This window comes from Phoxinus phoxinus (assembly GCF_949152265.1).
Source record: "Phoxinus phoxinus genome assembly, chromosome: 15".
Classification (NCBI taxonomy): Eukaryota; Metazoa; Chordata; class Actinopteri; order Cypriniformes; family Leuciscidae; genus Phoxinus; species Phoxinus phoxinus.
The window spans coordinates 22,919,843-22,936,250 of NC_136890.1; the positions used below are offsets into that span (position 1 = coordinate 22,919,843).

General features: G+C 38.5%; 1 protein-coding gene across 5 annotated transcripts in view; it reads left to right on the plus strand.

The window, feature by feature from the left end:
- Positions 1-16,408, plus strand: part of iqsec2a (IQ motif and Sec7 domain ArfGEF 2a) — an 83,847-nt gene that overhangs the window by 10,533 nt on the left and 56,906 nt on the right. For 3 of the 5 annotated variants that reach the window (XM_079637574.1, XM_079637572.1, XM_079637579.1), the window contains exon 2: positions 3,599-3,628. The exons of the other annotated variants lie outside the window; for them this stretch is intronic. In XM_079637574.1, the coding sequence (XP_079493700.1) occupies positions 3,599-3,628 (30 nt within the window). The remainder of the gene's footprint in view (positions 1-3,598; positions 3,629-16,408) is intronic. 5 annotated transcript variants of the gene reach the window in all.

A 16,408-nucleotide genomic window follows, 5' to 3' on the forward strand; every position in this document is an offset into this window, starting at 1 on the left:
TGTGGATCAACTTGTGTGGGAGAGAGTAGCATGGAGTCAGAAAGAGAGCGAAATAGGCTGCAGAATTCACTGCACCCTTTTTGTGTTGCTCACTTTCAAGGTTTTGTTTCTCCAATATGCACACCTCTTATAGGCTATTTGTTTATCTTGCCCTGATTCCAATGGAGAGAAACCTGAATGCCCTCTGATAAATCGAGTGCTTTCCTTATCATCTGAGACTTATTTCTGTCTTCCCTGGGGGCAGATAGTGTACTTCATTTCTTCTTGCATATAATCATGCTTAAACTGTAGTATTTGTTAGGGGTGGCGATTTTAATTCATACTGTACTAGTGACTCTAATCGTTTACCTTTTTTTACAAGAAAAGTGTTCACTGATTTTAGTCACTATTTGGTGGGACTAAATCTTCAAGACAAACTATGTGACAAACTGTAAATCCATGAATCTTTAGTATATTGTTTGCGAGGATGAGGACTAATAAATGCACTGTCTTCTTGTTTTAATAGAACGTTACAGTTATTTATAAATAATTCATATTAGGAGTTTCACTAGCTGCGTGTACATGGACCCTAATAATCCGCTTGGAATCGGACTAGTAGTACAGTCAGAATAAAAAGTCACATGGAACCGTCAATTGAAATAAATTTGCCAAATCTGATTGAAATTTTGTTTGGATTGTAAAGGATGGTTTACACCTTTTCTAATTTGTTCAATAGGTTGTATAAACACTTGATCGGATTGAAACCGACACTGGAAAGCTCTGCGCATGTGCAATGGCGTAATGACGTATGACACGGAACATGCTCTTGTGAATATAGTATCATAAGTGACTGTTGTGTCAGTCTAAAATTCTCCCTCCACTCATCATTATCTGTGAAGTGATGCAGGACAGTCCTTGCTTCTGACTCTCATCCACAGGTGCAAGAAGGGGCATTTTTACTGCTCTTTATTATATTTATTATATTTTAATAAATATAAGCTGCACGTCACAAAGCTTCATGTGCTCGTCAGTCGTCATCTCCTAATTAGGACCAACACCTCGTCGCTCAGTTTGTTACTTTTTTGTTACAATTACTTTTAGTTCATTCATGAGATTCGGTGTCACTCTGTGTCTCATTCTGATTCAAAAAATCTTTGTTTGTGTTAAGTAGGTCTTTGAAGGCAGGAAAAAGCTTGTCTTGTGAAAAATATGAGACACATTTAATAACTATCAGCTCCCATAGCTTTTTAAAATATATATATATAAAAGATAAAAGTAGATTTAACTCCTCTGCCTTTGTCATCTCCTGTGTCATCAGATGATTCACATGATAAATGCATGAACTCACTAGCCGTCTCGTAAACAGCATCTGGTCGATGTGGCAATGTTTACTTTACACCTGAGCGGCTTTAGTTCTGCTAGCTTTGCATCATCTTTACCTGAAACAATGGAAAGTCACATGACATGAGTGCAGATGGCTTGCTTTACTGATATATTTTGCCGTTTTACAGACTTTAATGACAGTTAGCCATTTGACTGATATTGAATGAACAGTATATATCCATCCATTTTTCCTTTACTTTATTGCCAAATTTCCCAATCTCTTGTTCACCCCCTCACCAGCCCTCCCTTGGTGTTGAGCAGATGGCACACCAGCATGCCATTTGCCATTTTCTTTAGGGTCGCCTTTTCTTTTTCGCCCACAAGGGTCGTTTACAGCATCGTATTTTCATGTGAGCTCTATTTCGGTTTATATCCGTGTTTCTCGTCCCTTTCTTTTTTCACTTCTCCCGTCAGCGGATCCAAATGACCCAACTTGGGTGATCACAATCTTTCTCTTTCTCTAGTGTAATGCTTTCGGCTAATGAACAAGTGTAACTACTGCTGTGGGTGAGCTGTTGAGGTGGGATTGTTTCTCAGAATAATTAGCATGGCCGGTGTTAATTACATTTGTCTATTGAAGGTGGCAATTACTGTCGTAGATGTGAGTCTGTGAGTAATGTTGGAGGACTGACTGATAGAGTTTATAAAATTATGATGTAATTGAATGTCTATGGAGAAGCTTTCGGGGCAGTCAAACCTGACACCTGCTGCTTAGTGGGATGTTTTTTTTTATGAGTTTTTCTCCTAATCAAAGTAGTAATTAATTTAACTCTAATTTTATAGTTAGTGTAATATGGAGAGAGGGATGAAAAGCAGGGGTTTATCAGTCCACCTAGTGGCATAACAGAAGGTGTCATGTGACCTTTTTAACATTAACCCAGAGTCATTCTTAAAGGGTTAGTTAACCCAAAAATGTAAATTCTGTCATTAATTACTCACCCACATGTTGTTCCAAAATCGTAAGAGCTTTGTTCATCTTTGGAACACAAATTAATATATTTTTGATGAAATCTGAGAGCGTTCTCTCCCTCCATAGACTGCATCATTATTACCACTTCCACTTTTGTTTTGAGCACAAAAAAATTATTGTTGCTTCATAACATTAAGGTTGAACCACTGTAGACACATGGACTATTTTAACAATGTCTTTACTACCTTTCTGGGCCTTGAAAGTGGTAATAACGTTGCAGTCTATGGGGGGTCAGAAAGCTCTCAGATTTCATCAAAAATATCTTGATTTGGGTTCTGAAGATGAACAAAGGTGTTACGGGTTTGGAACGACATGAGGGTGAGTAATTAATGACAGAATTTTCATTTTTGAGTGAACTAACCCTTTAACATAAACACTGCACATTTGTAAACCCTGCATCAGAGGTCCTTTGCTCCTGGAAGACCCACTGTCCAGCAAAGTTTATTTCCAACCGCTTAAGCACACCTGCATGTGATTTTTACAGGAATCCTGGAGAGCTTAATTAGCTAGTTTATATGTGTTTGATTAAGGTTGGAGCTAAATTCCCTACCCAGGAGCAGGAAAGACCTCTGCCCTACATAATTGTTCTTATTTGCATATTTATAAGGTTCAACACTTGGTTTCTGTGGTGTTGTACTGGGTAGCTCTGATAGATCATTGTAATGTAGAAACATAATTCAAAGCGTCAGAAAAGGCATATGTATTGTAAAATGCGCTATATAAAAGTGAATTGAATTGAAATCGCTCAGCCCACAGTGAAATCTCATTGGTTCAAAGTCCTGCTCCACATAACTGTAAACTTCAAATATGTTCTGATTGGCTGTGATTTGTCACTGTAAACCTGTCTGTTTAGGACTGAGCCCAAGTAATGTGAGTTTTCTAGCCTTTTGATTCCCATTGATAAAGTGGGAAAGAAGTCGAGTGGAGATTTTTGTATTATATATGTTATGTAATATATTATATATTTTGATTTGACCTTTTCACAAAAAGGTTGATACCCACCCTTTCTATCCATGATTGGTATGAATCTGTAAATGAGAAGTAACTAGTCAATCAGGATTTCAAGTGGATCTTTTGAGAAAATCATTGATATTTGTGATCATTCAAAATCATTTCCCTACACAAGATCAATTCGCATTTGCTCCATTGTTGTGTATGTATTCCTTTACTGTATGTGTTCAACAATATAACATTACTGACACTTCCACTTTCTTTGTTGTCTCCATGTTTGTCTGTCTCTCACTCTTTCTTCCACTGGATCCACAGGACAGAAGGAGACTCCTCCAACAAAGACAGGTCTGTGTTCACGCTTTCATTTAATCTCCATTTCTCCTCCTCCACAGTGCACTCTCTGACTTCTGTAGTAGTCAAGTGACAGAGGCCTGTTCTATCTAGGGCAGCCTGAATGCATGTGGGACATGCCATTGCTTCTAATGACTTATTGCTTCGCTCTATGAAAGAGCTCTTGCATCTGGAGCAGGTTTAGCAGAAGAACAGCACTGTGAGCTAACTGAGAGATAAGTGTGAGAACATCAGAACAGAGGGATGAAAATCATTTGGAAATCGAGAATTATCGTCACTTCTTGGCTGCAAGACTCCCTGTTAGCCGTTGCCGTAGTGACCAATATGCCCAGTGCGAGTATGTTAATGGGTATTGATATGCATGTCGTTTGCATTCGCCCATATAGTGAATGCGAACATGGGCTTCAGTGGTTAGTCAGAAGTAACATGAGTAATGTCCCAGCTTTGAGCGTGTGTTTTGCGTGTAGGAGTGTTAGTGGGTGCAGGGAAAAAGGTCAAATGGCAAGAATGCTGGATTTTGATATGTTGGGAATGTCTCCTGTACAAAAAAAAGAAGCTTATTTTGTGCGTTTTAATGCCTTGGTGTTGGTATGAGAATGAGCTGTGATTTTTGGAGTGTCTCTCGCGGCGTTGTTATGACGATTCCTCACCATGGGCACGAGCCGGGGATCTGAAGGATAAATGATTGGTTGTCATGGCAACACCTGTAGATGAACTGGGTTGCCGAAAAAAGTTGCTCGTGTAATACATAACCCATTCTGTGCATTTTTAGTGTGCTTAGGAGTGTATACGCGTGTGGGTGTGCATGTATTTGTGTTCCCTACACACAGCAGAAGGACACCGATGAACAGGGCTTGAGGACAAGGCCGCTGCTATGTCACGTTTCACTATAATTACTCTCCGGATGCTTTTGTCCTTGGTTCACGAGTCGCACCGTGTTATGGATGGGAATTTAATTGTTCCCGCATTGTTAAATCACAGTAATACGTTCTCAATAAATGTGACATCGTTTATGCATTGTGCTATGAATCATACTTGTTTTTGTTTGTCACTACAACACTAATGCAAGGTTGCAATAATTAATGAAATCGCTTTCATATTCCTGCTCAACCTGATTTCCTGAGCCGGCGGAGCACGGGTTGGTCTCTGCTGGGCTAAGCGTGGAAATAACTGGCAGCAGAGGTTTGAGCTTCTCTTCCTCCCCAGCAGCAATGCATCACTTCAGCCCCTGAGGGCATCCGCCGCTGCTTTCAACCACCAGCCCTAGAGCTCTGTGTGTTACGCTGCATTGGAACTGGACTTGTGATGTAATACTTTTACACTTTCTTTAGTACAGAACGTGTGAACCAGTAGTGTTATTTTAGTGTTGTTTATATATGATTCTTTTATTTTTGTTTCTATTTAGTATTCTTTTTTTCCAGTTAGTTTTAGTCATTTTAATACGTCAACTTAAATATTACAAATGTTGCCTTGGCAACTAAATAAAATAAAAATTAATCTAATTTTTAATTTTATTTTAGCTTATTTCTTTTAACGAAGGCAAATTTAGCAAAAAAACACTTTAGTGTGACATGATTGTTCAGTACCAAATTTATCATACAAAACTAAAATATGCTTTAAAATAAAAAAATCAATGTTATGCTCGACCCTCATTAACTGCAAAATATGGCATAATAATATGACGCATACTAAATGTATGCAGCATAAGTATGATTCTTTGTTATTTGAGTGTTTGATTTACTAGTTTCAGTAGCCATTAATTTATCGCACAAAACAATTTTTTTACTTAGCTTTTTTTTTTAGGATGATGATATGTAATGCAACTTGTCTATAATATAATCTGCCTTATTTTGGCAGTTTCTGCTAAGCATTTGTATAGAATCTATTACATTTTAAATTAGCTTTTATTTACATATTTTCAGTTTAAGTTGTAATTTAGCTTAGTATAACTTAGTAATAATTTTGTTTTTTATATATTTAGCTTTCTGTACTTTGCACAATTACATATTTTTTACATTTTATTATTTGCATTGTTGTTTTTTCTCTCTACTTTCCCTGGGGGGAAAAAATGCATGTTATAGGCTACTAGATAAGCAAACATATTAAATAAATGAACATAAGGGGTGCGAGAGATGCTGTTATTCCGTGGAAATCTCTGGAGCTTTCTTTAAACGCAAACTATGTGCTGCCCTTCAGTATGTATCTTTTAAGTTTAGTTTGAACGTCTCTGAGGGGTAGACTTATATTGCAGCTCTTTCATTAGTAAATAATCACTTTCAGGGATGGAGTTATTTTTCTGTGAACAGCTGTGTAACAGATTTGCCTATATTATGGAGTGACAGAATTTTTGCACGTTAGAATGAGGGTCGGCCACCGACGCCTTGGTTGGGACCGAATATCAGCTTGTGCATTTTTGTATGTTAGCGCTTGAGGTTTATTGTCTGTGTGCAAAATTTACTATGAAACATTCAGCAGAACGCAGGGCCGTCTCAGGGAGGGACAGCTGAGAATATTTACCTGTGACCTGTGGCGAGGCCAGACCATATTTGTGTATGCTGCAATGTTTAATTCTGTCCTAGTTTCCTTGAATCCAAGCAATGTCCCAAAAGAACGGCACCAAGCTGCCATAGTGTGAGTTGATTTTTTTTTTTTAACTTGGCGTCTGTTAGGATGGGTGCAGAATTTTTGGGGTTCCTGGATCCGTCAGCATGCACAACAAACAGTCTTTTACACAAGTTTATATTTTCACGTTAATAGTCTATATTAAACTCGATTTCCAAATCGGGCCAAAATTAACACGCAAATTAAACGCAAAATAAAACAAGATAATTGACCGAAACCAAACACCATCCTGTAGTGTTAGCACACATTCAGCCTCCAGCTGAAAAGATATTCATGCAACCATGAATTTAATATGCACTTTCATTGCTTCAGCCTCTGAGCACACTATCAGGTCGATTACATTTTAACTGACAGACATATTTCCCATTAGAATACTGAATGACTTGAAGAAATCAACAGAAATGCAACATCAGGAAATGAAGATGGATGCTTTTTGTTCATGAATGCAGAGTGAAACTGACAGCCCACCTGAATAGTTATGACAAATTCCACCAGCTCACACGGAGTGTCTCGGCGATAAAGGAAGCGTGCGCGCCAGTGAAATCGAATTGACAGGGCTATGCGGGCATGGTGGGGACATCTTCCCTGACCTCAGCTAATGTGATAGCCCTCAGCTTTAACACAGTGAGTTCACAGTCAATAGACCTTAGTCATGTTTAATTTTACACAAAAGAAAACGAGGCTCTGAGGGACTGAAGAACAGCCTTCCTTGTATGGAAAAGAGCACCTTGAACATTTTGTAAAATGTCTTCTTTAATGTTCAACAGAAGAAAGTAAGTCTTAAAGGTCTGGAATGACAGGAGTTATGACAATTTTAATTTTTGTGTTAAAAACACAATCCTAATCAATTCATTAAAGAGATGTATCTACTCTTAACCTTAAAAGAGATGTATCTACCCTTAACTTTAAGTATGTACTTGTACAATCACAGCAGGACAGAGTATTTGGCCACAGCTAGTTTGTTCAAGCAGGGCAGAAAGTCACAGAAGTGCTCTTTTGTTCTTTTTTCTCTCCCTTGTGGGCTTCAGTAGAAGTGTTGCTGGGGGAATGAGGTGTGTTATCACAAATGTGTTTATGTGTAAAGAACTGTGTGGGCGACAGAGAGAGAAAGAGAGGGAGAGACAAAAATGGAGAAGGAGAGAAATGCATAAAGAAGAACTGAGGTACAAATTGAAAGAAGGAAGGAGTGAGAGGAGGAGTAATGTGTAAAAAGAGAGGACAGTGCAGCTGACAGGCTAATAAAACATGCAGGGAATTACAAAGGAAATGAGCCTTCTCTGCTCTCACACATACACTCCCACATCCTATCAAACACACAAAACCGCTCCATCATTTGCATCAAGGGATGTCAAAAGGATGTCAAAAATGTTACATTTAAAAAAAAAAAAAAATTGTTTTGGCAATGATGCACTTTTTGGTCCAAATGGCAGTTTTATTAACAGTTTATTTGTAAAAAAAAATAAAAAAAATAAAAAAAAAGGATGTCAGAATATCCAATTTGTGCTTTTGATGGTAAATGTGGTGTACAAGTCCTGCTGCCATTTGTTTTTAAACACAACAATATAGATAAGAAAAAGAGAGAACCCCTCAGTGTACTTTACACTTTTTAGAATTATTTGGAACAAATTGTCAATAATGCTTATTTTTTTTTTAGGAATCTCTCATGCTCAACCAAGGCCATTCATTTGATAAAAAATACAGTAAAATCTCTGATGTTGTGAAATATTTTTACCATTTTAAAATAACATTTCAATAAATTTTGGAATGTAATTTATTCCTTTGGCAAAGCTGTATTTTCAGTATCATTACTGCAGTCTTCAGTCACATGATCCTTCAGAAATCATTCTAATATGCTGATTTGGTGGTCAAGAAACATTTATTATTATCATCATTGTTAGAAACGGTTGTGCTGCTTAATATTTTTGTGGAAACAATGATACATTTTTTCCCCCCAGTATTCTTTAGAAAGAAAGTTTAAAATAACATAATGCCATTTATTTGAAAGTTAAGACACTTATATTTATATTATATTTGTGATCCATGGTTGCATTAATGACCCGTAAATAATTAATAAATAATAATAAAAAAAAATTTTTTGCTGTGGTATTAAAATTAATATCGTAACATCATGATATTGGTATCGGCCACTGAAATTTTGGTATCATGACAGCCCTTGTGGCATCAGATTCAGAACCTTGTTTTTTCTGATCAATAAAACATTTGCATTATCTTTATTTTATTATTATTCACTGTCTTGTCAATTCGTGTGATTTGACCGCAGCACTGCCTGAAAGCAGTGTGTGATATCCTCCTCTGTCTATTAGGGGCACCATGTTTCCCTCGACTTGCATCAGCCCTTCCAGATGAGTCCAGAGAGACTCGCAGAAGATGGTTATACAGGGTTTAGCTCTTAGGTGCTTGTTCACTGGGAGAGGCGTGATGAGGCATTCTCTCTCCTCTGCAGTGGGATGGTGCATGTCAGCTGGTTTTAAGGTGACCACATGGGCGTGATGGGGACGGACACATGGGGACAGACTGCTTTTTTTGTTGTTGCCGGGCAGCAAAATGTAGTTTTTTTTAAGTGTGTGTGTGTGAAAGAGAGCGAAAGAGCAGTTGAGGAAAGGGCTTGTTAGAGGTTGTGTACCAATACAGTCCTTCCCTAGAGGATTCGACGCTGTGTGTGTGTGTACACGCACATTTCCAACAGCTGTCCCAGCTGCGTTCTTACCAGAACATTGCAACTGTGCTGCTTACAAATCCTTCCTGATGAAGGAAACCACTAACACAACTGATGGAAAAAGGAAACGTTGTATTAAACACAATGATTGAAGCGGATGAAATATCTGACCTCATCTCTTTTTTGGAATGGCACCAAAAAAAAGTGTAATGTACAGTAATTTTGAGGAGATTTATTCTGGCAATTGATTCCCATGTTACGTTTTGTTCATTCTTGCTCCTCAAAATCACTTAAAAGCTGAGTTTTTTTTAAGTTTTTTTTATACTCTTACACCACTTCATGTGCATTTATATTTGGATTTCCTAGATTTCTTTAGTTAAACATTTGTCTCTGTAGTGTTATCAAAACATTTTGTCTGAGAATCCTGAACCAGCCGCACACAGTAACAGGCTAAGCCAATGGAGTGAGTTTGGGGCGGGGCTATCTGTTTGGGCGACCAATGGGAGTGTTCGGGAGACCTGTTTGAAAACAATCAATATCTTTGTTTTTTCGTTTGGTGAAACTAGAAAGGTGCACACTTCAGTTTTGCTTTTGGCACCTTTAAAAAGTGTTGTTGCACATACTATAGCGTAAAGGTTTCTCAGAGGACCCTGTTCACACCCACAGATTCAACCCTGGCCTTTTTACACCAGTACACGCCGAGGACTCATGCCACCTTCCTACACACTTCTGCATCCTTTTCTTTCAGGCCACAATATCTATCCATCTCTCTCCTTCTTTTCTTCCTTCCTTCCTTCCTTCATCCTTCCCTTATTCACACCAGTCCATTAATTCCCTCTTTGTTTTCTCGTCTGTGTCTGTCACTGTTCTGTGTTTGCTTGAGCTTTAGGTGGTGTTGAAGTGTCTGTGCTGTATTTTTTTTTCTTGATGTTTAATGCTAGCCTGACAGACTCCCTGCTGTCCATCAAGACTGGAGACAATTATCTTTCAGTTGATTACGAAATACCTGAGATGGTTTAGTACAATAGTGCAAAAAAAGTGAATCATTATTTTTAAATTTCGAGTATTCATTTGGTAGTTCAGTTTCATTAGTTGCTCAGAAACGAGCTAATTTTGGATGTAAAATCAACAAATCAAATTTGAAAGTATTTACAGTACAATCTTTGTAAATGTCTCTGGTCTTATTGGACATGATTCATCAGTGCAAAAAAAAAAATCATAAAAACATAACTTTTTACGCCTAAAATCGTTTTTTTGTTCTTGTGATCTTCCCTGGACACGGTAAAAGTTATGTTAACCAATAATATCATAAGCCACCCATGTCAATATGGAATGATCATAGTCCTGCCATACATTATTACCCATTATGCTCTGTTTCGATTGGAAATGCATTACATAGTGCATCACATCATGGAAGTTGTGAATGTTGTTTCATATTTGAAATGAACCCCTGTGATTGGCCAGTAGGGGTCAGTCACACACATTCTTCACCAAACAAATCTGCAGGATCATAATTATATTGTGACACTTGTTATTAAAGCATGTGGTACGGTGACACACAGTGTACTACAGATGATTAATTTGAACAGATAAATTTGCCATTTGTCATTTTTGGCATGACAGAACTCCATTGTGGAATAAAGGCTCACGGATATTGATATTCATACTGAACATCAGGCACATTCACCACTCATGTTTATCAAGCAAACTTGCTTCACTCTCGCTCTGACAGAATCTTGTTTTCTGCATTTTTAGATGCTCAAGAAAAGTCTTGTTTTAGTCGAGAGATTTCATTAAGCTGCAAGTCTAATTTCTCTGTAAGAAGCTAAATCCTTTCATTTGATCTTAATTTAAGCACATTCTCATCCTTATTATAGGACAAATTAATTCATGCATATCTGTATGTAACTTTTTGAAAGGATTTAACGTGGGTTTGTTGAATGATAAATTATATAAACTATTAAACCAAGATAAAATAAGTCTTCGGTGGATTGCTTTTGTCTAGTGTGGCTTACACAGCTCTCGGTCAAGCTGCGGTGTAGTGGAGAACAAGTCTGCCCTTCACCTCGGATGTGTCTCAGTCCGCTCAGTAGTTCACTAATAAGTCGACTGCTTTGGGAGTTGGGTTTTCAGTGCATTCACACAGTAAGTTCTTTCCAGAAAGCACTACAAACTGAACTGGTTCATCACCAAAGGGTGGATGTACTGTGATTTATTTTATGTAATGTCTGGATGCCATTGATGTATGTAAATGTACCTTTTTGCTTAGAAACTGCAAGGGAATATTTCCAAATGGCACTGTATTTTTAACCGCTACAGTGAAGATACAAAATGCCATTTTGCGATTGTTGTCAGTAAATTCAATGAACGACCTCATAAGGTGATCGTGTCGTCAGTGTCCCAATGTTTAGTGGACCCTTGCTAGCGGGTCTTGATATACTGATTCATATAGGGAACAAGGGAGCGGATTGAGACACAGCCCTGATCTGTAAGCTGTAATACTCCTCTATACAGGTAATTTGACATAACTCTACATAAACCATCTTAATCTTCATTAAATGCTCTGCCTGACTGCACCTAACTCTCCACAGCTCGATAAAAGTCTGCATAACGCTTCATAACTCTGCATAACGCTGCCTAACCATGCCTGTACTGCTGCTGCTAAAGTGTTTGTAATGTATGCATGTGGCTGTCTTTGTTGTCTGTTATCTTTTGTTTCTTTCTTGACTTTATTTTTTCTCTCTCTTTCTTTCTCTCTCTTTCTTCCTGTGCCTATCTCTATCTTCCCCTCTCTCTCTCTCACTCTCTCTCTCCCCCCCTTCCTCCTCTCTTTCTTTCTCTCTGTCAGGTCACCACCCTATTCCACCTGTAGTACTTCTTCTACTCGTACCAATTCTTCCACCTCCTCTACTGCTACTCCAGCTTCTACCTCTGTCCACACCAGTCTGACCGCAAACAGCCACTCCACCCACCACCAGTACTGCTGCCCCGCGCGGCTTCTTCTGCCCAAGCCGCCCTGCGCCCTCCCCCCTGCCCGGCACCCGGAGCAGGCAAGGTAAGGGCCTGAGCCCACACTTCCCCTCTCGATAACCCGCTCACCCGATCCTTCACAACCTCAGTGTCTCCCATCATCCACGTCCAAATGCTCACCTTTCATCTCCCACCTCTCCAGAAAGGAACAGGAAAGCCGTCCTCTCAAAACTGACTACCCATAATTCCTTTGTCCCAACTGAATAATGCTTTGGCCTCCAATAATTCCTTTGTCCCAACTGAATAATGCTTTGGCCTCCAAAAGCAAGGGGATAATGGCTTTTTGGAGATGAAACAACCTTGAAAGTAACCTAGTGAGATCTGAACCCCTTTGGGCCACTTAAATTTCAGTCTCTTTTGCTCTTTTATTTACCATTATTTGAAACGAAAATGTGCTTTGTTATAAATGTCATTTACATGTTTTAATTATGTAAATCTACCTTTGTTTGCCCCCAAACTCACACATTGGTTAAGTCGACTCGCTTAAGCAAATGCAGTTTTGTGCCACTAACAGCACAGAAATTACATGCTGTACTTCTGATTTTGCATTAGTGCCCCTTCTCTCACACACACACACACACACACACACACACACACACACACACACACACACACACACACACACACACACACACACACACACACACACACACACACCTATTCATAAGACATCTATTCAGTCTCCTTGGTCCACACTCCAGGCACAAATGACACATTCCTCATGTATAATCCTCCACACACACCAACGTACACACTCATCCTCACATGCTCGTTCAGATGTAGTTCCGCCCCTTCATTAAACCTGAATCACACAGAGGCGGAGACAAAAGTGCATGCAGAACCCCCAACCCCCACCCCTCTGCCTACAAACACACACACACCTAATATGCCACACACACACACACACTAAATATGCCTCACTGATTCTCAGTCTCTTTCCTCCATCAAATCCGTCCTTTCTCCCTTGATTCCATGTTGCATGTATATATTGCTATACTTCACTTTGTTTTTTTAGATTAGATAAGATGTTTTAAAGTATTGTGATACCTAGAAAAATAGTTTGAACTGTAATGCTGTTATTATTTTAAAATAAAAAAAAATCACAGTAGTGCATCTTGAATATATACAAAAGAGATTCTACGTATATTAGTTAAACTGGTGATTCTTTAGTCGTGGGGTTTTGTTGGCAGAACTGTGGTGGCTGAATTCAGCTTGTACTACAATTCTGCCCCCTGCTGGAAATGACGAAGACATACAAAATTGAGTGAAAATTGAGGTTGAGATTTGAATCCCTGCGAACAAGACAATTCCTGAATCAGAGGGGCTGGAACTGAATTTTAGCCAACTCAGTCAAATCTCGTTAGTGAATATTAAATATTTTAGTGATTTTAGCAGATGATACTTTTGCTTTTATTTAAAGAAAGTCCTAATAAATGTACTAAAAATTTATTTCTAATTATGTCAACATTATTTAAAATTTTGAAATCTTGGAATGAGCTCTACTTCATAATTGATTTCCAGAATAATTAGTTATTTTGACATGGAGTTGCTGCAGGGATGACGGATATTTGGGATATACCCTTGTTCCCTCGACAAAATGCCAAAAGTATTTAATACTGTTGGATTATTGCAGAAAATAAGCTCTGTGAGCAACAAGAGTTTATGATACTTGCATGTTTTGAATTTTGAAGCCTGAATAGAACTGCCAGAAGTAAAAATCGAAAGGTAGTCTATAAAGGAACTATACCACGTTGTTGTTGTTGTTTTTTTAATCTACAAGTTTGAAAAGTCTGAGTTTAAATATTATATTTTAGATACTGTTATACTTTAATTAGTATAAACACAATGAGGCTGTAAAAGAAAACTAGTGACTAGATTAATTTACCTGTTCAGTGTAATGATGTTTAAAGTGTTTGTTCACCCAAAAATTTAAATTATCCCATAATTTACTCGCCTTCAAGCCATCCTAGGTGTATATGACACTTCTTTCATACAAAAACAGAGTTATATTAAAAAAAATATCCTGGCTCTTCAAAGCTTTATAATGGGAGTGAATAGTAACTGATTTTGAAGCCCAAAAAAGTGCATCTATCATAAAAGGAATCCATACGACTCTTTCATAATCCATGCTTTTTAATTTAACTCTGATTGTGTTTGTCTGAAAGAAGAGAGTCATATACACCTAGGATGGCTTGAGGGTTAGTAAATTATGGGATAGTTTTCATTTTTGGGTGAACAAACCCTTTAATGTTCCCAACAACCTCTGTTGTTCCATTTAACCATTTATTAGTGACCGCATCTTATTTTATGTCATAGCACAACCTCAAGATATTTTCACGTTTTAATCTAACTACTGACCTTCATTCAGTAATTTAACCTACAACCCATCCAAAAAAAAAAACACTGACTTCAGGGCGATGAAACCGGAGGGGCACAAATGCTGACTTGTTTGCGTGCTTTTTAGGACTTCCTGCAGCACTCTATTAGCTTTTAATATGAGATTTTATTTAATTTTTTTTATCTGATATTTCAAACATAAATTTGCTTGGTATTGTATCTCATTTCCAAGTCGGCGTGGAACTCATGCACATCTGCATAGGCCAATATATAAATAGTACAAAGGTGAAGACTTGGCTCATGAATATTAATTTTTGAACATAATTTGACAAAATTACCTAGCAATGTCAGTACTAGCTAATTAATATTCATGAGCTCAGTTTCCTCCGGTATTCCAATTTATTTAGTGACATCATAACCCGCCCATTTTTGACTGCCTTTCTAAAACTCATTCCGGCACCCTCATTCTAATTTACAAGCAAATGACTCTAAATTTGAATTACAGCACTGTAGAGTGAATGCTACTGGATTTATATACAACAATATATATAACGACCCATCCATTCCTCCATTCATCACTCTTCCTTCTCTTTACTGTACCTACTCACTTTTCTTTTTCTGAAACTTTTTTTTTTGTACTCTTTCCACTCCCTATCCGCTTCTGCCGCCCCCTAGAGAGGATGAGGACGACGACATCGCCCATCAGTTCTGTTGCCCCGCCTCTGAGTGCAGTAGCCCCTCCTCTAGGTAACCAGCAGACTTGTTGGCCCCACCCCGACAACATCCCCCGGTTCTGCCCTGCCCACTACAACAAAACTATATGGGGTGCTTGTCAATCACCTGGATGCTAAACTTGAACCAAGTGCGTCTGAATCGGCAGCCTAAATGCAGCTGGTCTTAATTTAACTAAAACCTCTGAATCAAAATACAAAAATATCCTTTGCACTAGCATGTCATCTGCATCCTACCACGCGTCGGAAATGGACAAATATCCTGTACGTGACTGAAGCGAGCGAAAAGGAACCATTACTGTACAGTATTAACAAGGGGACATACTGGAGAAGATCTGAAGTGGAAGATCAACCCGAAGAAAAGAAAACCAAGCAGATGGTCCCCTTTTCTCCACCACCGTCTGTCTCCCGGCCCTCTCATTGTTGCGATATCAGCTTCTCTTTGGTTTCTGCTTTTGTCTTTCCTCCATGTGTTCTCTGGCCTCTGTATCTCGTCTGCCAAACGCCTGTGTAACTTTAGTATGGTCTGTGATGTGTTGTGCTTGTTCCCACATTTAGTGTCAAAAGAAAGGATATGCGTTTCTTTTTATCATCCTCCGTTTCCCCACAGAGAGAAAAAAGACGCTCGTCTCTCGGCCCAACTGTCAAAGTTTCCCAACGAAATTAAGGATTTAACACACTTTTGCTTATATATCAGGCCCAGCATGACAGCAAGCCTCTCTAAAGCCATATTTTAATGTGAATCTTCACCGACCACCGTTTGTTATCCTCCCCCCCCCCCAGAGTTCTTTTTGATTCGCTTTCTTGACATTTTGTCTTTTTGTACTGTTGTTTACTTGCATTTGCTTATCACCTTAACAATCCAAAACCAAACCGGTCGTCGTCATCCCACTTCTACCAACTCAGACTAAAGTTTGTGACTCTGTACATACATGTAAATGTCAACGTTTGAAACGCAATGCAGTGCAGGACACATTGAAGGAGAAAAAGGCCTGGTTGGCATGTTAGTCTAGCGATGTAGGTTAGTAACAACAACAGGGATTAAGAGGTGCTTCATAAGATAATCAAAGTTTTTCAATCCCTGGCCTATTTCAATGAATGCATCCTCAAAAATGGCACTGAATTATCCAGGTATAGTAGTGAGATATTGTTATAGTAGACTTCTTACTGTACCTCAGGTATAAAAGATATGACGTAAACAAAACGTTTGGCACTATTGTAGACCACATCGCTCTGATGTGGTGGTTCCAGTAGCTAGATGTCCACAGCTGGCTGCTCAAAAAATCCTCTCACCTTATTGGTGAAAGTGTCCAAGATTGTTTTGGATGAAGAGATATTCTGGAACTGTAGTGTTTTGTTTGTAATTATGTGATTGTA